Source organism: Chelonoidis abingdonii, chromosome 26 (assembly GCF_003597395.2).
Source record: "Chelonoidis abingdonii isolate Lonesome George chromosome 26, CheloAbing_2.0, whole genome shotgun sequence".
Classification (NCBI taxonomy): domain Eukaryota; kingdom Metazoa; phylum Chordata; order Testudines; family Testudinidae; genus Chelonoidis; species Chelonoidis abingdonii.
In genome coordinates, this window is record NC_133794.1 from 5,359,792 (window position 1) to 5,387,373 (window position 27,582).

The 27,582-nt window shown below is 58.3% G+C and overlaps 1 protein-coding gene across 6 annotated transcripts in view; it reads right to left on the reverse strand.

Moving 5' to 3' along the window:
- Nucleotides 1-115: 115 nt before the first annotated feature.
- Nucleotides 116-27,582, reverse strand: part of CARM1 (coactivator associated arginine methyltransferase 1) — a 48,911-nt gene continuing 21,444 nt past the window's right edge. For 3 of the 6 annotated variants that reach the window (XM_075061008.1, XM_032780418.2, XM_032780419.2), the window contains exons 3-16: nt 24,448-24,554; nt 23,774-23,878; nt 18,009-18,119; nt 15,589-15,766; nt 9,861-9,951; nt 8,820-8,901; nt 7,433-7,518; nt 6,202-6,291; nt 4,953-5,090; nt 4,102-4,191; nt 3,832-3,944; nt 2,353-2,427; nt 1,408-1,479; nt 116-1,197 (exon numbers count right to left, since the gene is read on the reverse strand). In XM_075061008.1, coding sequence (XP_074917109.1) covers nt 1,061-1,197; nt 1,408-1,479; nt 2,353-2,427; nt 3,832-3,944; nt 4,102-4,191; nt 4,953-5,090; nt 6,202-6,291; nt 7,433-7,518; nt 8,820-8,901; nt 9,861-9,951; nt 15,589-15,766; nt 18,009-18,119; nt 23,774-23,878; nt 24,448-24,554 — 1,475 coding nt within the window. In that variant the 3' untranslated portion in view covers nt 116-1,060. Of the gene's footprint in view, nt 1,480-2,352; nt 2,428-3,831; nt 3,945-4,101; nt 4,192-4,952; nt 5,091-6,201; nt 6,292-7,432; nt 7,519-8,819; nt 8,902-9,860; nt 9,952-15,588; nt 15,767-18,008; nt 18,120-18,526; nt 18,812-23,773; nt 23,879-24,447; nt 24,555-27,582 lie in introns of those variants that run through there. The other 3 variants (XM_075061006.1, XM_075061007.1, XM_032780420.2) reach the window with 2 other exon arrangements.

Below are 27,582 nucleotides of genomic sequence, written 5' to 3' on the forward strand. Positions count from 1 at the left end.
GCTACAGCGAAGGAGCTTCTGGCGAGGGGCATCAAACCACCCCTGTGCCAACAGCCCTTTGACCCGCTCCTGCTTTACTGGGTACCAGGGCAGCCCAGCGCTGCAGGAAACTGCCTCCAGGAAACACACAATTCCTTTATTTCGTTTTCTCCAGAGGGGGCCCTGCAAAATCCTTTCGAGAATCACCAAGGGGGGGGCTCTTGGAAAGGAAACAAAAGGAAAACCAATCCGCGCTCTCCCTGGGTGCCGGTTACACTGCACTGTCCTAGAGGGGCTACGGGGGCTCCCGCACTCCAGGCCCTGGCAGCAGCGCAGGGCCAGAGCCCAGGCTGGCTCAGCTCTGCCCTGCCAGGAGGAGGGGGCAGGGTGACCCAGCTGCTCAGAGGGGCCGTGGAGCTGGCAGCAGATGGGCACAGCTGCTCCCCAGGGCACAAGGGAGTTTGGGACATTCAAGGTGTGCTGAATGCTCTCCTGGCACACCGGCATTTCCTGCAAGGCAGGTACCAGGCCTGCTGGTCACAGCTGTCTTGGTGAGCAGCCAGGCCCCCGCCTCGGGCATCAGCAGAGACCAGGGCTGGGGTGATAAAAGACCCTCCCCAAAGAGGCTGGGGGCAGGGGCTCCGCCACTGGACTCCTGGTAGAACAAGCGCCCGCCCCAGCAGGGAGCCAGGCCTGAAAGCCCCCAAGCAGCGGCTAGGAAGGAATCGCGGGGCCGCCAGTCATCTCTGCACAAAGCCCAGGCAGGTGCCCTGGTGCCACCGGCCGGCCTGGCCCCCGCAGCCCCGGCTGTTACGGAAGGTGGTGAACTAACAGGACTTGCTACATGATCGGGTGGCAGGGGGCAGCTAGCGCTTGGGGCTCGACGCGGGCGGAGAATCTGAGGTTCGACATTTCATAAAAAACTGTTCAAGTCCGATATCAAAGAGCGGAGGAGCCGAGGGGCGGGTTGGGCTCATGGGCCGGTAAAAATGGCCCCAGCGAGCCGGCTGGCGGGGCGGAGGGGGCGTCTTCATTTGGTTTCCTGGCACTGTCAGTTCAGAGACCTCCGGGCGGAGGTGGTTTAGCTCCCATAATGCATTGTGTTGGTGGTGATGGACATGGGGGAGGCCATGGAGATGGCGGGGCCCCCCATAGTGAACTGGCTGTTGACCGGGTAGTGAGCGCTCGAACCACCTCCACTCTGGCTGCCGGAGGAGCCTGCAGGGGAGACAAGAGGAGTCGCCGTTAGAGCCGCCTGCCCCATGAGAGTTCGGGAGGGGGGGGGGGCAGTGCCCAGAGCCGCCGCCGGGGGGGATTCTGCAGGCACTGGCAGCTGCTCGCACAAGGCAAAGGGCCAGTGGCAGTGGAGGCGGGAGGTCACCCCCTGGGAAAGCCGAGACCCCTGGGGAACGGAGCTGGGCGTGTTACCTGGGACGATGCCGGTGCTCATGATGGAGCCCATCCTGGAGTGCGTGTGATTGACAATCCCCGCGTTGGCCGCTGCAGGGAGACACAGGAGATGCTGCATGAGCAGGGGAGGGGCCCCCGCCTCCCTGCGCCCCCCTGGCAGCAAAGGCCCGTGCCCAGGGACCTCCCCATCTCGGGGCTGGGAGGCCGTGTCACTACGCCTCCCACTGGCCTGGGGGCTAGCGGCTGTTCAACATCGGAGGGTTACAGCCGCACTCCCCCAACCTGCCAGCAGCAGGTGCTGCTGTGTCCCAAAAAGCGACTCCCAGCTGGGCTCAGGTCCTGTGGGTCTCAGGACCCATTTGTTCATGGTCTGTCGCGACCCAGTAAATGGGCTAGGGGTGGAGACCCTGCCCGCCAGGGGGGTTTCAGTCAGACCCTGTCCAGCTCCTCCGCTCTGGGGCAGTGGCACCGCTCAGGTTTGGCCCCGCCCCCCAGATTGGTGAGAGTGGAGCTGAGCCTTCGCCCCGGGGCTGCAGCGCCACTCACTGAAATCCGGCCCCCCGGACCCCCCCGGCTGCAATGTCTGGAGCAGTGAGACAAGGCCAGGAGTCAGTGCGACCCGGGGGCCTTATGGACGCGGCTCCGACGTGACATTCAGTCTGAACTTGCAGCACCCAGTGCGATGGGGGCCACATTCCCCCCTGCCCCCCCGCATCTCAGCTGGGCCCAGGGACTACCCTAATTAACGGGACACTGCGGCACCTGCTGGCTGAAGTGAGCTGGTCCAGGCAGCTGGGGCCTCCCCCAGAGCCACCCATCAAACCCTCTGCCATGACTGGAGCCCAGAGCTGCCAGGGGCCATGTCCCCCAGAGACCCCCCAATCAAGGGCCCACCTGCACCCTCCCAGTTCCGAGCCTGACCCCTCCTGCCAGGGGATTCCGTTCAGATGCGGAGACACTCACCTAGAGGAATCAAGTTGTGGCCGACATTAGAGCCGCCGGTAATAACACTGCTGAGGTCGTAGGCCGTGGGCATCCCTGCACCAAGGGGGAGAGATGGGGAGTGTCAGCAATGGGATATGCCCCCCCCCCAAGCCACAGGACTCGAGGGACCCCAAAACCAGAGAATCTATCCAAGGACCGCAGCATCTGCCCCCCTGTGGCCAAGGGGTCCCCAGCCTGGATTCACCCAGCACTGGAGCCAGGGGCCCTGGCTTGAGGGGAACCACAGGCCAGCCTGGGACAGTCCCTGGGGCTGGGCGGGGAGGCTGGGTTCAGGGTTCTCAGCCATGGGGAAGTGCCATGGGGAGGGCTGGGCGCTTGGCAGCTGAGTTCAGCCACCCTGGGACTGAGGTCAGAGGAAGCAGCTTTGCCCAGCAGCCCCAGGCCCCTGCTTGCAGGGCTCTGGATCCCAGGGCCAGGGACAGGCCAGCAGCTCTTCCCGAGCACAGGCTGGCAAGACGAGGGCAGCGCGGCCGCCTGGGGGGCTTGCCACAAGAGGGGGCTGGAGAGAAGCTGGCCACGGATCAGCCCCAGAGGTCCCAATCCGGGGCTCCAGGACATGCCGCCCGGTGGCCAGGTCCCTGTGCCCATGGTGGGATGCAGGGGAGGGTGGCAGGAGGGCACAGAAATGAGGGGAGGGGCTGGAGGCTCAGACAGGGAGCCAGTCACTCTCCTGCTTGGGGCCTCAGAGGACACCCCGCCCAGAGGGGTGGGACACGTCCTGCAGCAGGGAACCCTCCTTGCAGCCCTGGTGGCCCGGGCAGCTCCCAGGTGGCAGGGGGAGGAGAGGACAGACAGACGTGCCCAGCCCTGTGCCAGGGGAAGGGGGGAGTTTCCCCGAGGTCCCAGCCCCGGTGAGCCGATCGCAGCTTGGCAGAGGCAACAGGCCAGGGTTGGGGGGGGCCGGGCGCTGATCCCCCACATTTCCCAAAGGGAAGCACAGAGCAATGGCAGTGCCCAGCGCAGGAGGGACGTGGCTGGGAGTGGGCAGGGGCTGCAGGCACCATGGCTCTGGGGCAGCGACCAGAGCCAGGCCCCTTCCGTGGCTCCAACCGGCACCGCTGCCAGCTCAGCAGGAATTAACGCTGCTTCAGCACAAAGTGGGTTGTGTGTCTGCAGCCACCAGCCCTGGGGGCTCCCCGCTCCCCCCAGTCCACTGCCCCCCGCAGCCCACTGCCCGCTCACCCTCAGGGCTCCCTGCTCCACTCCCCGCTTCCCCAGCCCGCTGCCCGCCTGCCCCAGGGCTCCATGCTCCCCCGCCCCCGGAGCTCCCTGCTCCCCCAGTCCACTCCCCACCCGCCCCCGGGGCTCAATGTTCCCCCCAGCCCATCTGCCCACCCCCGGGGCTCCCTGCTTTCCCCCAGCCCACCCGCCTGCCTCCGGGGCTCCCTGCTCCCGCTGCCCACCCGCCCTGGGACCCCGGACACCAGGATACGTTACCGGCCACGCCCATCCCCGTGTTCATATTGTAGGCGCTGCCCGTGTTCCACATGTTCTCTGACGGAGACGTGTAGTGGGAGCCCGGCGGGGGGGAAGGAGTCGTGCCCGTGTACCTGTGAGACATGTGACGACATGTCAGCGAGGCCTGGCGGGACGGCGGGAGAAACCTTGGCTCACTGCTGCCCAGCCAGGTCAGCCTGTCGGCATGAGGCTCCCCCCACCCGGATCGGGGGTGTCGCGAGGCAGCTGGCTCGCAGGGCGGGGCCGTACCTGAAGAAGGGGTTTTTCAAGTCGAGAAGATTGCTGGACTTGGAACCCGTCTGATCCACCTGGGCGACAATACTGATGTCGTAGCTTTGTCTGCGGAGAGGGAGACACACGTCAGAGACTGACCATGCGAGGGCCTCTGGGGGGCCAGCCCTGCCGGAGCAGCAACCACAGTGAGATGTGAGATGGGCAGGGCCGAGCCGGGGAAGAGGAGAAACCTCAGGACAGCAGCAACCACAGTGAGATGTGAGATGGGCAGGGCCGAGCCGGGGAAGAGGAGAAACCTCAGGACAGAGAGGCCTCCCAGGGCGAATTCTAGCTCTGTCAGAGTGCGGGGGCGCTGAGGGCTTGGATGTGGAGAGGAGACACCCAAGCAGGCTGAGGGGGGAACTGGCCTGAGACCCTCTGCCCCGATTCACAGGCCTTCTGGTCTAGCCAGGCATGTGGGGCAGGACAGGCTAGTGCTGGGCAGAGGGGAGGGCTTCCCAGTGGTTAGAGCAGTGCCTTGGAAGGCCAGGGCTCAACCCCCTGCTTTGCCACAGACTCCGTGTGGCCTTGGGCACAACACTTGGCCATGGTGGGCCTCCGCTCCCAGCGGCACCCTGGGGGTGAAAGCCCTGTCCTGCCGGCCACGGGGAGAAATCCCTTCGAGACGGAGGCTGTCAGGGTGCCCGGGCTGAGTCAACGGAAGGAATTTCCAGTGGCCCCCAGCCCCGGGTTGGGTGGGTGACAGGACCCACAGACCAGCCCAGAAGCGGGTCAGGTTGCCGCCCCCTTAGTGCATGGAGCTGTTCAGAGAACAGCTCAGCCTGGCTGCCAGAGCAGTGCATGCTGCGGCGCCAGAGCCCTCTCACCTCTTGTTGGCGATGAGCAGGCACGTCCCTGAGAGCGTGTCCCCGGCTTTGGCGAAAAGCGGAGACTGAAACAGGCACCGGACCTGGTACCAGTGGGTCAGCGGCTCGGTGGGGGCCGTCGAGAGCCACACGGTCATCCTGCAGGACAGGGGATGGCACCTGGTTAGCAACCCATGCGCAGACCGGCTGCAGCCCGGCCCGCTCCAGCCACACCACCAGGGTCCAAGAGGGTTGGAAAGCAACCACCTGCAGCCCCACATGGCTGTTCCCCGGAGCCTCTCACCCCATAGTGCTGGGGATGGGGCAGCGCTAGCCACATTGTCCCACTGGGCCCATCCAGCCTGGGGTTGTGGGGAAAATCATAGTCTCAGCTACACTAAGGACGAGCTTCAGAAGCAAATCCCCCCGAGGTGGCAGCAGCCGCCCAGCAGAGCCCAGTCACCAGGGGCAGCAGACCAGAGGCAATGGGCCAGTTAGCGTGGAGCCCACGCAGAGGGAGGTGAGGGGTTGAACCAAGATCTCTGCGGTCCCAGCCTGCAGCTCAGGTTCCTGATCTCATCTGCCCTGGAGCGAAGGAGCAGCGTCAGCCCTGCTCCCGAGGGCACCAGGGCACAAGCGAGAGGGTGGCACAGCAGTCCAGGTAACTGACCAGCTGCTTTCCCACACAGCAGGATGGTGCGTTGCACTAGTGCAATCTCACGGATCACACTTATGCCAGAGGCACTGATGCAGTTAAGACAGGCGGGACCAGGACTCTGGTGTCTCATTATGGCTTGGAAACAGCTGCCAGAGTTTGTTGGGTTGGGACCTGTCTCCTTTCCCCTCCTGCCGCGCCTACCTAGAGCCAACCCAAGTTAAACACCGAGAACTTCAAAGCATCGTCAGTCAATATACACGTATCGAAAAAAAGACGCCATCTCAGGCCAGCCAAAACGGTCGTCTACAGTCAAATCTCTTTAGGAAGAATCTGTAGGGAGAACCCCCTCCCACCCCGCAATCGTGTGGCACATCCAGGATCCCAGAGGACAGTGGTGGACCGGGGGGCTGGGGCTCAGAGTCCTCTCTAAAGAGGTCTCACTGCAGGGGTTAGGCGAAAGCGGGGACGGTTAGCGAGACAGGAACACAAGTGAGAAGGTAACGGAATTGGAACTTGCTAGTTGACTGCAATGTGGAGTAGGCGCGATAGCCAGTTATTTGTTTTACAAACCCCAAGCTCTGGTGGGAGGTAGGGGCAGGCTCCACCACTTACATTGAACCGATGAAGGCTACATCGAACCAGAACGCCAAGCCGTGGACTAGACCTGAATGCAACATGTGGAACTTGAATGGGATTTCTATCCTGCAAACCAACGAGAAGCAGTTAGCCGCGGGGTGGGGGCACCTGGGGAGGTGTGGGGAGTCACAGCCAGGCAGCGTCTCCCCCCAAGCGGATTGTCCCTTCCCAGATCACAGCTCCCCACGCGCCCCACCTCCGGCGCACCCCCCAGCCAGGGCACGAGGCCAAGTCCTCAGCGGGGGGGGGCGGGGCACTGCACTTGACAGAAAGCGCTATGGTGCCCCCACGTTCCAGTGCGTTGGCTTGTGGCCACTAGCCGGCCACTGGAGCTCTGTGGGGTGGGGCTCGTCTTTGGTCTGTGTTTGTAGAAGCGTCCACAACAGGGGGCCTGGGGGCAACTGGAGGGCCCGGGCGCCACCATAGTTCCCCTAATAAATACCATGCAGCGCCCGGCACAACATGGGGCCTGGGGGGTGACCAGAGCTCCTGGGCACTACCGTAATTCCCCTAATAAATACCATGCAGCGCCCGGCACAACATGGGGCCTTGGGGCGACTTGAGCATCCGGGCACTACCGTAATTCTCCTAATAAATACCGTATGGCACCCAGCACTGAGCTCTGGTCTCTTGTGATGGCTGGTGGGTTTCTGTTCAGGGTTCAATCCCGCACTAGTCCTGGAGGAGGCATTTCCAGACTAGGCTGGACAAAGCCCTACCAATCCTGGGGGCGGGCGAGGCGGAACTGCGTTCTGGGGCATTAAATGCTGCAGTGGCTCACAGGGTAGATGAGGGTGTCTCCCCTCTGGGTGCGGGCAAAGGGGAGGATGGGCGTATGACTGGGAACCTCGATCAGAGCCAGGGCAGGAGCTGCAGAGCGACAACAAAGTGACTGAAAGCTGCGGCTTTGAATGTCCTGGCTGCCAGCAGCACCTCCACAGTAATCAAAGCACATTAGACAGGGAGGTGGGGTTAATGACGAGACCCCCCCCCCACAGCACAATGGGGGGGCAGCTGGTGAGCATTGGTCCCTCTGTCCTGCCACCCCTCACTGGGGGTGGAGGGGACCTATCGGAATGTCAGGGGCCAGGCACGTGTGTCAAGGTACCCTGCACTGCCACCCGCTCGGCAGGCTAGGCTCAGTCCGTGAGAGCAGAGGTCAGCTCTCACCTCCCCACCCTCCCGCTAGGAAAGAACAAACAGCTACCTGTGCAAATCGCCTTCTTTGGCTTCTAAGAAGTTGACGGTATATTTAACAGACTTCGCCATTAAAATCCTGATATCAAAGGTGTCCTAGGAGAGAGAGGCACATTGGTCAGTGTCCTAGCCACGATGGGAGGGCCGCCAGCCGAAGGGTAACGCGGAGCGCAGCCTTGTTCCAGCCTGGCAGTGAGGACGTGCCCTGCGGTACACAAGAACATTTGCTGGGAAGGAAACCGAGTCGGGAGCTGCAGAGGCAGCGGCGGGGAAGACAGGAAATGGGACTCAGCAGGCAGCCCAAGGAACCAGACAGACCCTGCTACTGAGCAACCCAAACTGATCACGTTCTTGGTGGCATCCCGCACTGGGCCAGGATCCCACTGACAGAGAACTGGGGAGAACGTACTCAGCTCTCTCCAGGTTTACGAACACTGGGAAGCTCCGGAAACGCCCTCTGAAATGCAGCCACTTCTGGGGAGGAAGGCAGCTGAACAGCTCAGAGCAACACGCCCTACAGCTAACGCTGGGAAGTCAAGCCCAAGCCCGAACTCATCCCGGGGGATGCAGGGAGGTGGCATGGAATGACTGGGGCAGCAGGCTGGAGCTAATGCACTGACTCTCATGGGAAGTGCCAGGGGTCCCAAAGGATCAGAATTGCAGATCTGTCTCTTTAGGTAAGAGGTCACCTCTCAGAGCAGCACCCCCTCAGCAAGTCAGGCCAATAAATGGGAAGCCGGCAAGAGCGTGCCCATTGCTCGAGCTGTGTCCCCTTCGCCACTGCCCAGCTGCGCCAGGAGAGGAACGGCCCAGCCCCACTCAGGGCGCTCTGTCCCCTGCAGATGGACTCAGGCTTCACGATGAGCAGTCCCGGGTGTGATCTTCCCTGCCACCCTCAGGCACAGGGCTAACGAGCGCTGCGAGAGCGGAGCCGCCGCCCTGGGAGACACACAGGGCAGGAATCTTCCCCACAGCAGCATCCTCCTGCAGAAGGCCCCTGCACAGCCTGGGAGTCTATTGAGAATCTGATTGCTAGTTAATCGGAGACTCACCAATGACTCATCTCAAAACAGGTCAGTATCATCCTCCTCATTTGAGGGAGGGGGAAACTGAGGCACAGGAGGAGACGTGACTTGCCCAAGTTCACCCAGCAGCAGAGCCGGGACCAGAAACCAGGGTTCCTGCACCCCAGTCCACTGCTCTGCCCACTAGCCCAGCCTTCCCTTCCTGCCCTAAGCAGCTGTGCAGTGCTGCTGTGCTCTGGTGACCAGTTACCAACATCTCACTTCAGCGGCAGCCCAGCGCTTCCCGTTTATTCCCTCCCAGCCCATTTAAACAGCCCGATCTGGGTCCAGAGGAAGGAGCCGGGGCGGAGGTGGCTGGTTCCCACAACTCACCACAACAGGCTGTCTAAAATACTCATCTACCGCGGCTCCTCTAAGTGCTGACAAGTCCACACCGTGAAAGGACGGCTGATACCTGCAAGAGGAGACACCCATGGAAACCTGCCTGCGCTGACCAACTCCACCCACCCGGCTCAGGAGGTGTGGACACCCACGGGAGGCGCACAGCTGCCCAGAAGCAGAGCTCAAGCCTACGCGTCTGACACAGTCACGTCCCTTTGGGGCTCCGGCGCAGACACGAGGAGGATCAGAACAGAGCTGGGGCTGACCGGGGAAGCCAAGGAGATCGGGGTGTCACTTGGAACCCCCAGGGGACTCAGTATTAGCAGACAACAGCTCAGCATCTTCTTGTGAGACAGGCGGGCGCCAAATCAAAGCAGCATATGCCATGTACCCTGGGTGTTACCCCAGAGAGCCAGCAAAACCCACCTCCCCCTGGCATGACGGGGACGCAGTGGGAGGGAATTATCTCTAGGGGTCATTCTGTGCTTAGCCTCGGCCAAGGCTAAGCACAACGGGACCGACACAGACAGTGCTTTGGGCGCTTGATCCCTGGGGAACTGGACCGAGACCCAAACAGGTTACATGCAGGGGCTTGGGGTCCACGCTCGCCTGGGCTATGGGGCTAAAGCCGGGGGTGGAAACTCCCTGTGAATGAGGGGGAGGGAGCAGTGCGCCAGCTCCAGGCTGGGAAGGGAGTCCCGGTAGTTCCTTAGTGGCTGGTGTCCCCCCGAGTGCCAACAAACACTGTCCTCACCCCATCCTGGCGGCTGACACCTGCCCCTGCCCCTGCCCGGGTGTCTCTGCCAGGACCTGAGGCTGCTGGAAGGCAGGACCGGGCTGTCCTACCTGCTCCAGCACACGCTCGCCTCTGAGATACTGGGGGGAGGAGCAGAAACATAGATCCACCCTCCACAATATTCCCGCGGTGGGGGCGCTATTGTCCCCTGGTGAGAGCCCCCGCTGTGCCCGAACCAGCTGCTGGGCATGCGCCAGCGGGCAGGGCACCAGCCTCGCACCTGGGAAAGGACTCACCAGAAATTGGCCTTTGTAAACTGCTCCATGTAGAGCTGCTCGTCCGTGAATGGGGCCAGGTGCACGTCGCCGATCGTGGGGAACATGTTACCTGGAAGGGGAGCAGAGGGGGTCAGCTGCCCCGCAGGGTTACGCCAAGTCCTTTCCTACCCCTCCAGTGTAGGCTGCCCTGCACGCCACAGCCAGGTGACTGGGGCCTTGGATAGGAGTTTTCCCTCCCAAATGCTTCATCAGCTAAACAACGTGTCAGGAAAAGAGTCGGCTTTTAGCTCACACATCCCGAACACCCTGGGTCCTCACTAGGCAGCATCCCCAGGACTACATCTCCCACAATACACTAGGGCCTTCCCCCTAGGGAGACCACAATGCATTATGGGAGATGTAGTTTGCACCTTGTGTCCTCATTCTCCTCTATGGGCGGGGATCCCCAGTTGGACTACATCTCCCATGAGGCACTGCAGCGCTCATTGTCAGCAAAGATATTGAACTTTCAAGCATTCAACAGAAACTTTCACCTGAACCAAAAATTTTTCTTCCCTGCCCCCCTCAAAAATTTCCCAGGGTTTTTTTTCCCCCCAGCCCAGGTAAGTCAGGGTGCGCCCGGCCCACCCCAGCAATGCCCAGCCCCTTTCCAGGGCTTTCCCCAGCACAGGCCCAATGCAACCTGTGTGTGGAAGGAGGTGAGGACTGATTTGGGATCTGGCCCGAGTCTCTGGCCAAGCCCCACCCCAGGCAGCAGCTGGCTCCTATGCCACCCAATCTGGTACATTTCGGTAGGTACTGAACTGTGTGGGGGCTGCAGAGTTGGCAGGGGCACAAAACCCCCTTGGCAGCCCAGTGCAGAGATCAGAGCTAAGCCAGTCATTTGCTGTCTCACTTAGGTCTCAAAGCATGTCGAACCCACCAGCCTCACCCCCTGAAGTCTGACCAGGGTTACGGCTGGGCGGGACGGAGACCAACGGGGGCACAGAGCCGTCTCCCCCAGCTAACAAACCGGCCTCCTCGACCGAATCAGGGCACCGAGGAATGTTCAAAGAGCGCAGCCTACGACAAGTCTGCAGCGGGCTGAGTGCTACACATTGGCAGCGACGGCTCCACTTGGCTTTGGGATCTGGGCTCTCTGCCATAGGGCCATAGCTGCTGACTGATCTGACAGTGGGGCGCATTGACACTGCCCAAGCTGCTTCCCCCATCTCTATCCCCTTCCCCGGCAGCCCCCCAAGTGCGCTGTCTCCTCCAGGAAGATCGCTCTCACCACCCACCATGGCTATGCCAGCCCTCAAAGGAACCGCCAAGCCGGGTCAGCCCTGAGGCTCACCATCCGGCAGGAGGCAGCACCAGCTGCTGGAGAGGAAGGTGCGAGAGCCCTGCGGTAGCAGACATGGAACAATCTGCCCCCCAAAGGCCTCCCGATCTCTAACAGTTTGACTCACTTGCACCCCAAAGCAGATAGCTTTACAGCTCCAAAACTCTACCATTAACAACTGCTCAGGCTCTTGTGGGGAGCTGTAGAAAAGGCCAAACCCTCTTAGAATTCATCTGAGTCCTTGGCCCCAAAGCCATCCAGTGGCAGGGAGTTCCACAGTGTAAGGACACAATATGTGGAACAGGATCGCCTTGGACTGGTTTTGAATTTGCTGGTTTTCAGTTTCACTGAGTCCCTGGTTGATGAGATGGGGAGAAGCCCCTGACCCCACATTCTCTTCCGCATTCGCCAGAGATGTGTGTCCCCTCTCTAAGGTCAATCATCGCTCTTTGCAATCGCTCCCCACAGGAGAGCTTCACAGACCCCTAATCATGCCCTGTAACGTTCTCTGAAGCCCTGCTAATGCCAGAACGTCCCTCACGTGGTTCTCCAGGACAAGTGACAGAGTTTGGGATCGGAGCACAGCTCGGTGGCTTTAGCGGTTGAAGTTCCAAGATTAAAGGCTGGAGTGTCTAAGGCCATGTCTGACACGTTGTTAGCTAACCGGGTTGGATCCGTAGCTGGCCCAGGACCTCGGCGGATCTGCCGGCCCTGAGCGCCCAGAAAACTCAATTGCTAACGAGTGTGAGAACAGCTGGGTGGGAGGTTCACATTTCCAGGCTTTTCTCCAGTCTCCAGGGTTACAAAACTGACTTTAGAGATGAGAGTCTCCGACCCACGTGGCTCCAGGAGCCGGGGCTTGAGGAAAATCCCCCAAATATCCCCCGACTTGGGCTCTAAATCCTGAGAGCTGGCGACCCTGCTTATCCCTGGGCTGATGGAGGCCACTGTGCCGGAGAGCAGCACTGCCTCCACCCCAGCGTGGCACAGGCAGGACTAGACTCTTTCCTCCCCCTCTGGCTGGCCAAGCCTTCCCTTCGCTTTACGCACCATTTTAAACCTCTTCACTCAGCGCAGCTCCAGGCCAGCGACCCGAGCCCCGCTCCAGAAAACGACGGCCAGGCCAGTCGTGTTTCCTCCTTCCGGGCAAACAGCTGGTTCATTTTCTCCTGGCTGATGCCCACCCCTGGGAGGGAGAGGGGTTGGGTGCAGCTCGGGGGGGCGGGGGGGGGAGGAGCCTCTCTGGGTGCGTCTACACTGAAGTGCAAATCCCACGGCTGCCCCTGCGCTAGGACCCACCTACACCGCAATGAAACAGCCCCACGGGCCGAGTCAACTGGCATGGGCCAGCGGTGGGTGGCAACCTGCAGTGTAGACAGACCCCACCATCTCCTCAGCATCAGGGCGGGGGGGTGGCAGGCCAAAAGTGGGTGCCCGTGGACGGTGGGAACTATGATTAGTTGGACTTACAAAACCCCACACCTTGCCCCCAACCCCCACTAAAGACGCACTGGTAGCCAGGAGAGCTGGCGTGACACAGGGCAGGGCACCAGACTGGAGCTCAGGAGACCTGGGTCCTATGCCCAGCTTCAACTCCTGCTGCTTTCAGTGCCTCCCCTCCTGAGCTGCGCAGTACCTGGCACAGGGGGCCCCAATCCTGGGCAGGGGCTGAAAGTCTGCGCTTTGCAGACGTTGCAACATTTCCAAACTGTAGCTGTGCTCGGAACAGTTCTGATAAGTGGCTCCAAAGGAGCTGGTGAGCCTGCAGGGCCGGCAGCTCTCGCGCCGCAGGGACCCCAGGCTGAAAGTTGCCGGCAGCGCCATCACGGTCAGATTCCGATTTCTACCTTTAATCTGTGGCTCTGCCACAGCAACTCAGTGGAGGGACAACAAGTCCCCGTTCGCTCACCCTGAATTCGCTCAGCACATCCGTTTCCCTACTAATTTATATCCAGAAAAGCTCCCCGGGCTCCCAGAGGATTCGGAAGGCTTGTGCTCCGGGGATAATCAGCGTGGAGGTCAGGCCCTGCTGCCGCGAACACAAGCAGTGACCAAGAACGGCCTGTTGGCAGGTGACTCAGGTGAGAACAGAAATAGCGAAGTGGTTGATGTTTCTAGTTTGCCTGCATGTTAAACGCCAAAGACCCCCTCCTCCCCCGCTTTGGTCTCCCTTCCAGGCTGGGGGATGATTTTCCATTTAAATTTCAGCCTAAAACAGCTCTTCACCTGCGTAATGTCTCCCTCCCTCTCTCTTTATAAATGGCAGCGCTCCCTGCTCGCAAGTCGCCAAGCATTGCTGAAGTCCTGGTGGTTTAGGGGATATGATGTGTTTGAAACACAAGACCCACAAATTATCGTTCTGAACCAACAAAGTCAGGGAGATTCTATGTCCGGAGCCAGAGCTCAAGCCTGCGGCCACGCTCAGCCTGAAGCTAAGAGGAGTTTGTAGGATCAGGCCTCAAGCGGGCGTGTGGTAAGATCTGATCTCTCACAAATCGGTTCCAGGCCTGTGTTACGGAGGCTCGTCTGAGCAGCATGAGGTCAGTACAGAGCTGGCTGCTCCTTGCAGATAGATGGCAGAGAAGTTAAAAATCAGGGTTTTCAAGACAGTCTGGGAATAGAGATGCTAAAAGTCTACCTCCCACCTCTGTGCAACATATTGGAACAGTTTAATTTGCCAAGCTTAATTAAATACCAACACCTCTAACAAGAACATACACACATGCTGCTATCTTGCCACCAGAAGCAACAGACTGTTCCAGATCCTTTTCTCCAGGAAGTTAAAAACTCATCTGGTCCCGCCCTCCCCCAGGCCACCCCCGGTTACAAAGGCAGCTCCATCCACCCTAGGCTACTGATTTTTCTAGGAGCGTTTCTTTTGGATGAAGGCAGTGAGTAAAATAGGGCCGAAGGGACGGATGGGGTCAGGCCTGTTCGGGAGGGCGTAATACATTAGGGCTGATGAGTCGTGTCAGCTCCTCTGGGAAATTGCCTGGAACACAATTTAATTACATTTCGAGATTCGTTGCATTACAAATCACTTCTCCGCTCGGGAGCCCGGCAACGCGGCACACACAGGCTTTGGCAAGCGATCTGTTTGGGGGAATATTAAAAGGATTTTTTTTTTTAAAGAGACAGTGCTGCAAACACAAAGGGGACCCAGCTATCCCCATGATGCTCGGGCAGCGTGGCCGTCACCAGGCCTGAGGGGAGAGCCATTTCCAGGGGCAAGAGCAGCAGCTTCTCTCACTCTACTGCCCTGCGCCCCCCGTCCCACCCCATGTGAGGAGCACATTGCCCACAGACAAGCCCAGGTCTTCCCGTTTTCACAGCAGGCAGCCTCTTTGCTTCCCTCCCATGCCAGGAGAGGGCGCCGCGAGTCAGCCTCCAGCCCGGAAGCTCTTGCAGCCACTCTCCTGTGGTCACATTTTTGCAGCAGCCTCTAGGCTGCAGATGCTGAAGAGAACTATGTTTTGAAGAGCCGGAGGGGCCTGGTGTTCACGAGATGAAATTGGGCCCCTTTTCGCATCAACCCTGAGGTCCAGGAAGGCAGCCGACTGCTTGATTTGCTGCTTAAATGCCCAGTGGTGCAGCTCAGGCCCCTCGGAGGCGCAGAGCAGTTCCTGGGCTGGAGGGGTCACAACCCACGACTCCTGCACCCACCTGGAACGCCCGGTCGTTCCCCAGCCTACCAGCAGGTGGAGCCCAACGCCCTGCCATGCAGGGGCCTTTGCTCTGCGCTCCGCCCCGCCCCGCCCCACCAGGCAGTGAGCCAGGGTTCCCTGCTGGAGGGGCCCGCTACACACCCAGGGGCCCTGCAGGCTGTATTCGGAGACCCTGGGTCGCTGAGGGCTGTGTGTGGTTTGCAACTCACTGAGTGGCTCTCACGCCGTCGGGGTACGTAAACCGTATCACTCAACGTGGTAGACACCTACGCATGGAGCCAGGACAAAACCGACCCGAGAACCACCCCCCGGCACTAAACACACTAAGCGTGACGCATGAATCCCTCACCCCCGCGTGACCGCCGCCGGTCTCTGTCCCAGCGTAGGACGCCGGAGCTTGCACATGCAGCTCCCACTAGCGGGCTGCCTTTCCGAACGTGGACCATAGCGAGAAAACCAGACAGCCAACAAAACCCAACTCCCGTGCCCTCGCCAGCCTGATTCGTTTGTAACGCTCTCCCCCACAGACCCTGGTCGCTTGGGCTCCACAGCCAATATTCCCCCAGCAATGGAAATCCCAGAGCTGGTTACCTGCCCTACCATCCCCCTTACCCACATTGAACCAGCTTGCCTTTAAATATGGAGACACTGGTTGACAAGGGGTTGGATTTCATCTGCCCCTGAATACACGCCACCCCACGTCTGCAGGGAAAGGAACATTGCGAAATGGGGCGTTTGGTCAGCACTCATCACTTACCACTGGGCTTTAAGTACTTCTTGGCATGCAGATAGCTTTCCAGCATGCGTTCGTTGAAGAGCATGTACCCCATTGGCTCCGAGATAATTATGTCCACTTGTTCGGGAAGCGAGATTTCCTCCACCTTGCCGGGGATGACGACGATCCGGTCCGTGAGGTTGTTGCTTTTCACTAAAACCTGGGTGAGGAGAAGGAGGAGTCAGAAAAAGGCAAAGAGAGGTGGCCCCAACTTCCTGGGTCTAAGCCAGCCCCATGATCCAGAATAGTCTGCGGGCATCTGCTGACGCCAGCCCAGGAACATCAGGGCAAAAATGATCTAGTGTAACTGAACGACTGCGAGACAGCTTCAAAGGAGGGCAAAGTCAGTCAGTTTCATCCAGCTGAGCGAGACTGGGCCAACTGCAGTGATGTCAGTGACACCAGAGATGAATCTGCCTCAGAGCCTTGAAGAGCAAGGGATCTTCTGAAGACAGGGTCATGTTTCAGCCCACAGATTCAGGGTGCTTTCACCCCACTTTTCTCCTCGTATCCAGCACTTGGCATCTTCCAAACACTTGGTTAACTGGCCATGCCTCCTGACAGCCCTATCACACAGATGGGTAAACCAAGGCAGGAGAGGACGACGTGACCTGTCCCAGGTCAGACAGTGAGTCGAGAGCGCACCAGTCAAAGCTCAGTCTGTACGTGCTGGAAATTTGGGTTGTGATCCTTACTGGGAGAGGGAACAACACTAAATGGATGGGGGCATCTGGTCACTGACTGGGGGAGAACGTTTCAGGGAGGAATGGGGCCATTTATCACCGTGCAGCTAGATCCAACCCTCACTTGGCCGGCATCTCTCCCAATGACCTTGGGTCAAGACTTACTGGGGAAGCTGCACGTGCCTTCCTGTGGGATGGGGAAGCAGCTTTCCCTGGGAGCAGGGACTGGGATAGAGAAGCTGCAGGACATGCAGAGGCCCATCAGCAGATCCACGATGGGCTGAGCTGCAAATACACAGCAACAGACGGGAGTGCATGGAATGGGAAGAGGCTATGAATTAAGAAACTTCTGGGCTGAGGGTCTTTGGACTCTGGCTCTCAGCTCCCCTCCCTACAGACCTTGCCAGCCTGACGTGCGAGTAATCCCAGCTCTCTGACGTGACATGCTAGAACACCTGGTGAGCCACCCAGGATCCTTTCAAGGAGACCCCCTGGCCTAGGGGGGAAGGGGTGAGTCCCAGCTGCCTCTCTGCACTGGACCGTGCTAGCACCAGTTCTGCCTGAAAACAACGTGGCCAATTTTCCTCTGTGCACCCCCCCCCCTTTTTTTTTTTTTAAAATTCGTCGGGTTTAGCGGCCAGGGCCCAGACGAGACAGCCAGAAACCCAGAGGCCTTAGGGATGCTCTGATCTCACTCCATCTTCCCCAGACCCTGCCAAATCTGGGAATTCCACTCTCGTGAACTGTCCAAGACCTGACAATCACACTCTGGATAAACAAATTGAGCTTGGTGCTGGCCCAGTTTCATCAACTGGCTCCAAACTTCGCTTTTCAGACTATTTCAGCTTCTCTCCTTATTTCCTGCAAAAAATCGAGCTTGAGTGCAGGGTGCCTGGGTCCTACTTCTGGTTCTGCCACCAACGCAGCGGGCGCCCTTGGACAAATCACATCCCCTCCTCGTGCCTCAGTTTCCTCATCTATAAAGAGAGGATAGGACCCAGCTGGAGGCGGGGGGACTCTCTCTAGATGAGAATGGCTATATTATGAAGCGAGCGAGAGTGCCTCCATGTCACTCCACAGCTTCCCGCTGGGCCTCAGCTCCTGCTGAAGCTGAAGTATCAAAGCAGCGTTGTTTGTTGTGGGTGACGCAGCACAGAGAGAAGCCTGCTGCGTTTGCACGTCGGTTAGATACCATCAAACGAAGCCTTCGCCGCTCTAAGCAGCACCTCACTAGATGCCTGGGCTGATGCCAGTCCGGCTTCCTTAAGTTAGCACCGGGAAGCTGAGCTCACTGGACTGACAGCAACGCTGGGCTCCCGGGGCACGTCCTCGGGACGCGTCGACCACAGCGGCTTTTCCTCAGCGCTCCGTTGGCATCCCGTTTGCTGGCTCGGCCACCACTCTGAAATGGCGTCCTCATCTCCCCAGGGCTGAGAGATGCACCAGTCTTTAGAGCCTCACGAGGAAGCTTGGAGGCTTGATGGGATTTCAAACCAGGTAATGCCTGGGCTGGCTTGGCAAAGCCTGCCCAAGAAGGCTGCAGCTCAGCATCCTCAACTATGTGATTCTTTGACCTGGAGGCTGATCTTCCCACACCCAGCGCCCTGCTGCACTGGGACTTGGCTGAGGAGAACACCCCAAAATGCTTTCGCATAGAAGCCAGCCCTGCAAGGAGGAGAGCGTTTGCCCGCAGGCAGCTGGTGTGAGAGCAGTACTGACCTCCGCGTGCTGGGCCATCGTGCTGGCTTCTACTGCATAGATTTTTCTTGCCCCAGCCTGTGCGGCGAAGAACGAGAGGATGCCGGAGCCGCAGCCAACATCTAGGACGATCTGGGGAGAGAGAAGGGAGAGTGTGAGCGGAAGCAGCTGCTGCTAACTGCCCCCAGCTCTCAATCTACCACTTAACCCGGCGTGCTCGTTCAACCCCTTCGGTTCCTACGCGCATGCCGTGGGGAAGGGTCTGCCTCGCTCGCCCGGTGGCTTGCACGTGCCAGAGACCAGGCTGAAACTGCAGCTCAGGATGGAAGAATTCCCATTTCAAAGCCCTCCACCAAGATGGGAGGATTAAAAATGAGCCGCCCCTTGGAAAGGAGCGCTCCCAAATATTTGCTTGAGTTGGAGAAAGCAGAGCTAAGACACCCTCTCCCTCCCGCTTTGAAACCTCTGAACTCTCCACAGATCCCACCACCTGTGGTCTGGGCAGGTCTCCCGCCCAAGATCTCAAACCCAGCTCTCACCAGCAGGGACCAAAATGATCCCACATCCCCTTTTACAACGGTTGGGGTTTGGTCCCCATGTCTTTGGGCCAAATCTCCCCTGGGTGATGCACTGCCTGCTAAGCTCCACCCCAGAGGGAGCTGCATTTCAGCATCTCCTAAGAGTCTGCGATTGTCCATCGTTCAGGGCAGTTTCGGAGTTCATACGGCCTCAGCCCCAATTGGATGAATTTTAACTGGGCTCCTTCTACAGACATTAACTCACAAATACAAGAGAACCGAGGCTACAGGAGTTTCGCAAGGCACAAAGCACATATCATTTAATTAGCAACACAGCGGCGGAAGACAGAGCCGCCCATCTGCATCAGTTGCTCTTACGCGCATGCAGATCTTTGTGCCGGCTTCTGATAAGAAGCTACTGAAATTAAAAAGCTTATCCACAAAGGCAGACTTTCAAAACAGCTGTTCCTGGCAGAAAGACGCGGCTTTCAGAGCTTGGCCTGCCCCTCGCATGGGTTTGGAGGCACAGCTCTGCTTGCAGGGGGCGGAAAAAATTGCCCCAAGCATCTAACTTTGCCCCATAAAAATAAATAAAGGATTCACCCAGATACTGATCTGTCAGGGGATTTACAGAACGGGCTCCCCAGCCTTGGCAGAGCCACTGCTGTCACCTCCTGCGAGCTCCAGAGACAATTCCACCCAATAAAAAGGAAAAATGTTTACTCAATTAACCGTATTGGATCACACAGCAGCAACCCTGAGCTCTCCCAGAGCAGCTGAAAGCAGTGGACAATACTGAGTTGAAAGCAAGCACAGCTGAGAGGGGGACTGGGAGCCAGGACTCCTGGGTTCTGTTCCAAGCTCTGGAAGGGGAGTGAGGACTAGTGCGAAGAGCATAGAAAGCTAGAAGTCAGGACTCCTGGGTTCTATCCCCGGGACTGGGATCTAGCAGATTAGGATGGGGGTGTTGGGAGTCAGGACTCCTGGGCTCTATCCCCGGGAGTGGGATCTAGCAGGTTAGGACAGAGTGGTCTCTATTCCCAGATATGCCACTAGCTGCGACCTGACAAGGCACCTCAATCCCATGCTTTCTCCCTCTGTAAAACAGGCCCCACCAGTGGTATGGCTCAGTGAAGTCTCAGCGGGTGGTTTGAAGGTGGCAGGGGCTGTGGAAGGTGAAAGCACTGGCTCTAACTCAGGCCTAGCGCCTCCCGGGCCCTGTTGAGGCTAGTGAGGAAAGCCAAACCCTGGAGTTGACTGAGCCCAGCACCACTGGGGTCGCACCCATAGAGAACGGGAGGGACTCTGCAGCAGCTGCTATCAGCCAGAACTGCCGAGCTTCCCTTTCCTCGGAGGCAAATCTTTCCGGCAGACGGGCCAAGCAATCCAGGGTAGATGCAGGAGGAGCACCTGCCATCCTCTGTTCAGCCCACCCCCAGGGACCAGCAAGTCCAACGCAGGTGTGTTAGATGGACCCTGCACTGCAGACCAGCCCTTGCACCAAACCATTGCCTGGCTGAGGTCATGGTAAGAAGGGTAAAGAGAGAGAAACGGCTTTTGATACCAACGGCTGCCTTGCACATCTCAGAAGATGAAATCGACACAAGCATAGACACTAGTTCCACACGGCTCCCCAGCTGCGCAAGTCCTAATTAGACCCCCCAGGAACAATATTCACATATGAAGCCAGCTGGCTCCACCTGGTCCCGGCTGACAGGGTAGCCTAATTGGTGAGTCTTAAACTCAATTATTAATTACTTGTATTACAGTAGCACCTAAAGATCCTGACCAAGACCAGGCGCCCCTTCGTGCCGGGGCTGCACAGACTGTGTGAGAGACAGTCCCTGCCCAAAGAGCTCAGACTAAATAGCCAAAAGCTGGGAGGGGAAACTGAGGCACAGAGTGTGGAAGACTTGCCCAAGGTCACTCAGCTGGTCAATGGCAGAACTAGGAACAGAATCCAGGTCTCCAGAGTCCCTCTCGCAGCCCTGTCCGCTTGGCCACTCTGTCTCCGTGTGAATTGGGAGGGTCACCTGCATAGGCCAAGCTGCCATGAAGTGGGTGTGGCCAACAATGCCAACACCCGTCAGGCAGGCAGTCTGGTGCCCAGATCATGTGGGTCCATTAAGGGAGCGGCTCCTGGGAGCAGAGCGCCTCCCAGCACCCAGGAAGCAAGCCAAAAGCCGAGCCGATGGAGCCGCTACTGTATTATTCAGTAGGTGTTTGGCGGTAGCATCTAGACCCCCCCGGCCCAGATCAGGATCCCACTGGGTTCAGCGTTGTCGCCACTCACAAGCTTCTGCCTGCCCGGAAAATACACGATACTTTCAGCACTACCCCATGGGGGGGAGGCAGCATCCCCTGCGGGCCACCTCCAGGTCGCTGGCTCAGATCTGGCCCAGGAGTCTCTGCCCTCTGATGGCTCTTGGTTGGGAGAAGGGCAGGGGCCCACTCTAGCTCCATGCCCCCACCACAGTAAGGGGAGACTCAGCCGAGACCAAGGCCTCTCTGGGTCAGGCACTGAACTCCCCCACCAGAAGGAACACCACCTCTCTCATCAGGAGGGCGGTGGCGGACGGGCGCCCCCAAGGCCTGGCTGAGGCCATTGCTGGAGAGAACCAGGCTCCTGCTGTGCCAGCATTTGAAATCCCTCCCGTACCCAGTATGCTGCACTGCGATCCCTGGCACAGCCCTTGGCAGGAGCAACATCTGCTTGGCTCAGCCCGACACTGCCGGTACCAGAACGGGGCTCTCTGGTCCCGGCCCTTCCCCCGCAGGGTTGGAAGGCATCAGACCAACAGGCTGGGGCAGCTGCTGCCTTCCTCGGACTGTTTTAGGACGTTCTGGGTGCAGCCGCCTTTTGGCATGAGCAGGCGATCAGTGCCTCGCCAGAGAGCAGGCCCCGCTAGCCCTGCGGCCAGAGGCACAGCTCCCAGCAGAACCTTTCCTAGCGCAGGTGACTCGGTCAATGGAGCTCCCATGGGAGTTCACTCCAGAGGCAGGAGGCTCCTGAAGTCTTGTCATAATTCATCCCATTGCCCACCCTGCGAAGCCACCTGCCTTCCCTCCCTCGCCCTCCAGAGCGTGGTCCGCGGCTCCACATCCAGCCTGCCGGGAGGGGCCAGGAGTCTGAATGGAGCCAGCGCTCTGGGTAGCCATCACCACACAACCCACGGGCCTTGGGGGGTTCTTGTTTCAGAAGACAACTGTCCCAGCAGATGCAACCCTCAGATTTTCCCACCCCTCCCAGGGCACCTGGAAGTTAAAGCACCACTAGGATCCCCCCAAAAGCAGCCACGAAGAACCTGGGCTGCATTTTTACTGCCTTTGCCCTTCCTTCCTCCTCTCGCTATCCCAGCCACTGCCCAGCACTAGGGTCCCCTCTAGCGGACGGGGAGTCAGGGCTCCTGGGTTCGAGTCCTGACTCCACTGCAGCCTCGTGGAAAGTCGTTTCCCATTTCCATGCCTCACTTTCCTCTATAACAGACTCCCCATCTCCCAAGGGCGGAGTTACTGCTAGGAAGTCTCAGGACCCTTGGATGGAAGATGCAGTGTGATGAGAAATGCTGCCACCTTCTCTGGGACCAGATCCACATCTGATGACTTTGGTTCCTGCTACACTCACCACAGAACCAACCCTCCCCCGGCCAATGGTACAGGCCCATTGCCAGATGGAGATGGGCAAATTATGAATGACGCAGAAAAGGTGAAGCATCCGATAATCATTTCTGTCCTGTGTTTGGAACAAAGCAGGATGATCACTCATGAAGGAGGAAGATGTTGAACAACATTCACTAGGTAGAAACATTTTTAAATTAGCAGGCCCGGATAACTTGCACCCAAGAGTCTTAAAATAGCTGGCCGAGATCTGTGGCCCAATCTCTTAATTTTTAATAAATCCTGGAATATCAAGGAAATTCCCAAAGGTTGGAAAAGTGCTGACTTTGTGGCCATATTCAAAAAGGACAAGCAGGATGACCTAGCTAACCATAAGCCAGCTGGATGTCAATCCCAGGCAAACGGTAAAAATGCTGTTAAGGGATTCAAAGAATGAAAGGAGAGGAATCTAATTAACACCAGTCAACCCAGAAAAACAGGTCACATCACACAAACCTGACTGCAGATTTTGATGAGATGAGAAGTTTGGTTGATAAATAGAACAGACCTGCAGCGCAATCTGGATCGCTCGGCAGGCCGAGCCCATTCAAACACAAGTTTCAACATAGGCAAACGCCAAGTTATTCCTCTAGGAACAAGGGCTGGCGGCCAGCCCTACGACGCTGCCACTCTGAAAGGACGTAGCGGTCATGGCGGACAAGCAAGCCAAAGGGAGCTGCCAGTGCCCCGTATGGGGAAAAGGCCTGGTGTGACCCCGGTATAGAAAACAGGGGAGCAGGGAGGAGATTTCACCTCTAGCCACCACTGGGAGTCCAACACTGTGGCCAGTTCTGGGGCCACATTTTTAAAAAAAGCTTGAAACCTTGTGGAGGGTGTAGAAAAGAGCCACAAACATGACTCAGAGGCTAGAAAAACAACTTTGAGTGAGAGGCTGAAGCAGCTCAATCTTTTTGGCTCATCGAAGATTAATCGGGTCCCTTCTTGCAGTGTCTGCAACCTTCCCGGGGTGAAGCCGCAGGGTGCTTGAGGGCTTGTTAACATAACGGAGAAAAGCAGAACAAGAACCAATGGCTGAGAGTTAAAGCCAGACGTTTCCATCAGAAACGATGCCCCACTTTTACCAGCGAGGGGCGATTAACCAGGGGAACAAACTGCCAGCGAACAGGGGCTTTCCCCCTCTCGAGATCTGCTAAGCAGGAGCCTTTCAGAACGTGATGCTTTAATCAGACCCCAGGAACTGCACTCAGTGCAGGAGAATGGGGAGCAATTTTCTGTTACGAAGGAGGTCAGACTGGACCTAATGATGCTTCAGGCCTGGCCAAGACAGAAGAAAACCCAGCTCAGCAGCCCGACATGGCCAGCCCGTCGCACTTGTTCCCTCTGTACGTGTTGGCAAGTAGCTCACAGTCGAAAACGTGCTGCTGGCTTGATCCCAAACAGGGATCCTAGCAGGGGAGGCAACAACATCTCAGAGGCTGGGTGAAGACTAACCCATGTTTCACCAAATACACCCCGACTTACACCCTAGGAGAGGGAAACTGCCCTGTGGTCCGAAGGGAAATTGCCCAAGGGAGGAGATCCCAATGTTGTGCCAGCCACGCCCTCCTCTGGAGTCTGACAGAGAGTAGCAGGATTTCTCCTCCTCCTCACCTTGTCTTTGAAGTCGTTGTGGTTCTGCAGGATGGCCCGCTGGTACGTGCCCGTCCGGACGTAGTCCTGCATCATGTTCTGTTGCTGGGACAGGTACCCGTAGAACTAAAGGAGACGTGAGAGTTCGTTTACGCCCCAGAAAGGGAGGTGGGTCTCACCCAGGGGGAGGATGGAATTTTGCCAGGGAGATTAATTCCCCCCCACCCCCCAAAAGCCGGCACACTGCCAGAGCAGCTGGGTGATTGCTCAGGAGAGGGGCAGGGCGCTGGTGGGCTTTCCTTGCAGGCACCGTGCCCGCTGGTCCTGGGATAGAAGATCTCCAAGGAGAACCCAGGGCACTGCAGAAAGCAGCGCTGAGCACACGACCCTCACGGTCAATACTGAGCCCAACATTCAAGCATCACTCTAGGGGGCGCTAACCCACAGGCAGCGGGGCCATGGAGCTCCCACCACGCTGGTTACTGTCCCGAATGGGGCAGAGGCGCTGGGCTGCTGCACCCTCACTCCCATTTGCAAGAGGATCCTGGGCCAATTCAAAGCTGCCCTCCCTCCCCCTGCTGCTCCAGAGCATGGCCTGCTGAGGGCACCGCACAGTCCTTCCTGCGGGCCGGGGCCCTCCCCGGGCAGGGACGGCTGCAGCTCCTAGGAGACGAGGCAGCAGCGGGCACTCCTACCTGGAAGTACTGCACTGCGGAAGACTCCTCTGTCCGCTCGCTGAACACCGACCGCTCTATGTTGTGACCCCGGCAGGTTTTCAGGATATTATAAAAGGAACAGAAATCTGAAAGCAGAACCAAGCGCTGGGGCTTTAGAGGGGTCATCGCTGGCAGAAACCCAAATGGGGGGGGAAGTGCTTCACCTGATTAATAGTGCCCCCCTCTGGCCAACAGGGCTGAGGACAGCCCCAGTGGGTCCTCATGGGGCTGCAGGGGGGGAAGAGGCAAGAAATGAAAGCTGAATGGGAGGGGAGGGTCAGTGGAACAAAGGGGAAATCTGGCTGCAGAGAATCATGAGCGGGAAAGTGTCTGAGATGCGCTAAGGGCTGCCCTGTGGCTGGGGTCACAGGAGCCAGCAAGCGCTAGGGAGAAAAGGAGACCACGGGGGCAGGGGCAAAGAAGGAGAAGGAATAGCCATGGGCAGGGCAGAATCACAGAAATGTGGGGCTGGGAGGGACCTTGAGCGGTCACCTACCCCAGCCCCCAGCGCTGAGGCCGGACCAAGTCAACCTAGACCCAGCCCGGACAGAGGTTTGTCCGACCTGTCCTTGAAACCCTCCAGCAATGGGGATTCCCCAGCCGCCCTTGGATGCTGTTCCAGAGCTCAACTGTCCTTCACGTTAGAAAGTTTTCCCTATTGTTGAACCAAACTACAAACTCGACTGATTTCTTGTGCGACCTCCAGTGGCCATGGAGAACAACTGACCCCCGTCTTCTCTAGGATATATTTGAAGACCGTTTCCCTGTCTCCCCTGGCCCCTGCAGTCTTTTCTCCAGACTAAAGATGCCCAGATGGTTTGTAACCTTTCCTCATAACTCAGGTTTTCTATACCTTTGATCATGTTGATTGCTTAGCACAGAGGACGGATCACTTGGTGATTGCCTGTTCTGATCATTCCCTCTGGGGCACCTGGCATTGGCCACTGTCGACAGACAGGACACTGGGCTGGATGGACTCTTGGTCCGACCCAGTCTGGCCATTCTTAAGTCATGTTCTCTCACGTGAACTCGCCAGTTTGTCCACCTCTCTCCCAACGTGCAGTGCCCGTAAGTGGACACAGGTCACCACCACTAGAGTGGGACACCGATGTCTCATGGCTGACCGCCAACCCTGCTGTTAACACACGCCAGAATATTAGCCTTTTTGGTAACTACGACACTCATTCAGGTGGTGATCCCCTGTAACCCCAGCCCCTTTTCAGCCATATTACCACCTGGCCAATGATTCCCCATCGTACTTGGGCATTGGATTTTACCTTCCGAAGTATGGTACTTGACTGAATTTCATCTTGTTGATTTCAGATGAATTCACTAATTTGCTGAGGTGGTTTTGAATTCTAATCCTGCCTCCAAAGTGCTTCCACCCCCCTACCCCAGCGCACTCCCCAGCTTGGTGTCACCTGCACATTTTATAAGCCCACCCTCCACTCCATGATCCAAATCATTAATGAAAACAGTGACTGGTACCAGACCCAGGACTGACCCCAAAGGGACCCCCACCCAGTTTCGCAGCATACTCAGAGTACCCTCTTTCAGCCAGTTGTGCACCCACCTGACAGTTATTCCATCTAGCCCACATTCTCCAAGCTTGCTTCTGAGAACATCACATGGGATAATGTCAAAAACCCGACTAACAGCAAGATCTATCACGCCTACCGCTCCCCTGCCCAGGCCAGGAGCCCTGTCGATGGAGCAAATGAGGTGGGTTGGCAGGATTTGTCCTTGAAAAAGCCATGGTGGCTATTCCTTCTAATTCATCATTTGGTCTAGTATCTTTCCAGCTCTCAGCATCAGGCCGACTGGTCTATAGTTCCCGGGTCCCTTTGTACGATATTTGCACTTTTTATGCCCCAAAACTGGGAGTCCAGAAGGCCTTGGACGGACGGACGGACGGGCAGGCCAAGGCTAGGTTAGGTTAGGTTAGGTTAGCAGGAGGTGGAAACGCAGCTGATGGCCCAGGATGATGAATGTTTCCAAGAATCCTAACGAGGTGCAAGACGCGGGGCTTGGTCAGCAGCTGCACCCAGGGCCTCTTGGGCAGACTGGGCCCAAGCCGCTGAACACACCGATCCCACCGAGACTCTGCCCCGGGCAGGCAGGAGGACTGGCCGGCAGGAGAGGAGAGGGCAGCTCACAGAAGGCGCATGAGCATTGCTATGAGGCGAGAAGCAGCAGCAGCTCAGGGCTGGAAGAGCCGGAGGTGCTGGGATCAGGACTCAGGTGCAAGTACAGAGCTGGGTGCACGTGCCAGGACTGGAAGAGCAGGGGGCATTGCCGCTCAGGAGAGAGGCGCATCTGCAGAGCACCTGGCTGGCTCCAGCCAGCGCCAGCCGCTGCTCACATTCCTGAGCAGGGACTGAAAAGAACATGAATCCAGGGGAGGGGAGCAGGCATGGCTGGCGCACACGGCCTGCAGGGAGGGGCCAGGACTTGACAGTCCGACCATTTCAGGGGAAGGTTCCTGAAAAGCAGCAGCACAGGGGTGGCGGAGATTGGCGGGCGGACAGAAGAGATCAGCACCCAAGGGGTTAATGGGGACCCCAGTAGGCTACATGGAGCTCTGCTGGTGGACCTGAGGCCAGTGAAACGCAGGGGAGGGGGAAGGATGCGATTCACTAAGGAAGGGATCCGAGCACAGGAGTTAGGAACGGGTCTAGGCTACAAAGCGGCAGCTAGGACTCACCCCTTCCCCCCTAGGCCAAGCAGGATTCAGCTATTCTATTCAATGCTGTTCCACATGGCAGCCAGCTGGGGTCGCTGTTGTACAAGGAGGGGCAGTTCCTTGCAGGGACTGAGGCTAGGCAGCCAGGTCTGGTAATGGGGGGACTCACAGGGTAACGGGACACTATTGAGAAGGGGGAAGCGAACCCCACCCCATCCCCCTGCTAGCCTAGCACCACAGGGACTGGATTTGTCCTTGCAGTGGGTGCTCCAGCGCCGGCCACGCCCCGGGGGCGGGATCTCTATTACCAATGGCCAAAGAGAAGGGCCCAGAGCCAGGTGTCTGGTGAACCTTGCGGGAACAAGCCTGCCCTGGAAGAGTGACGGACGGGATAGCCAGAGCGTCTCTGCCCCCAGCCCACTAGCCCGCGG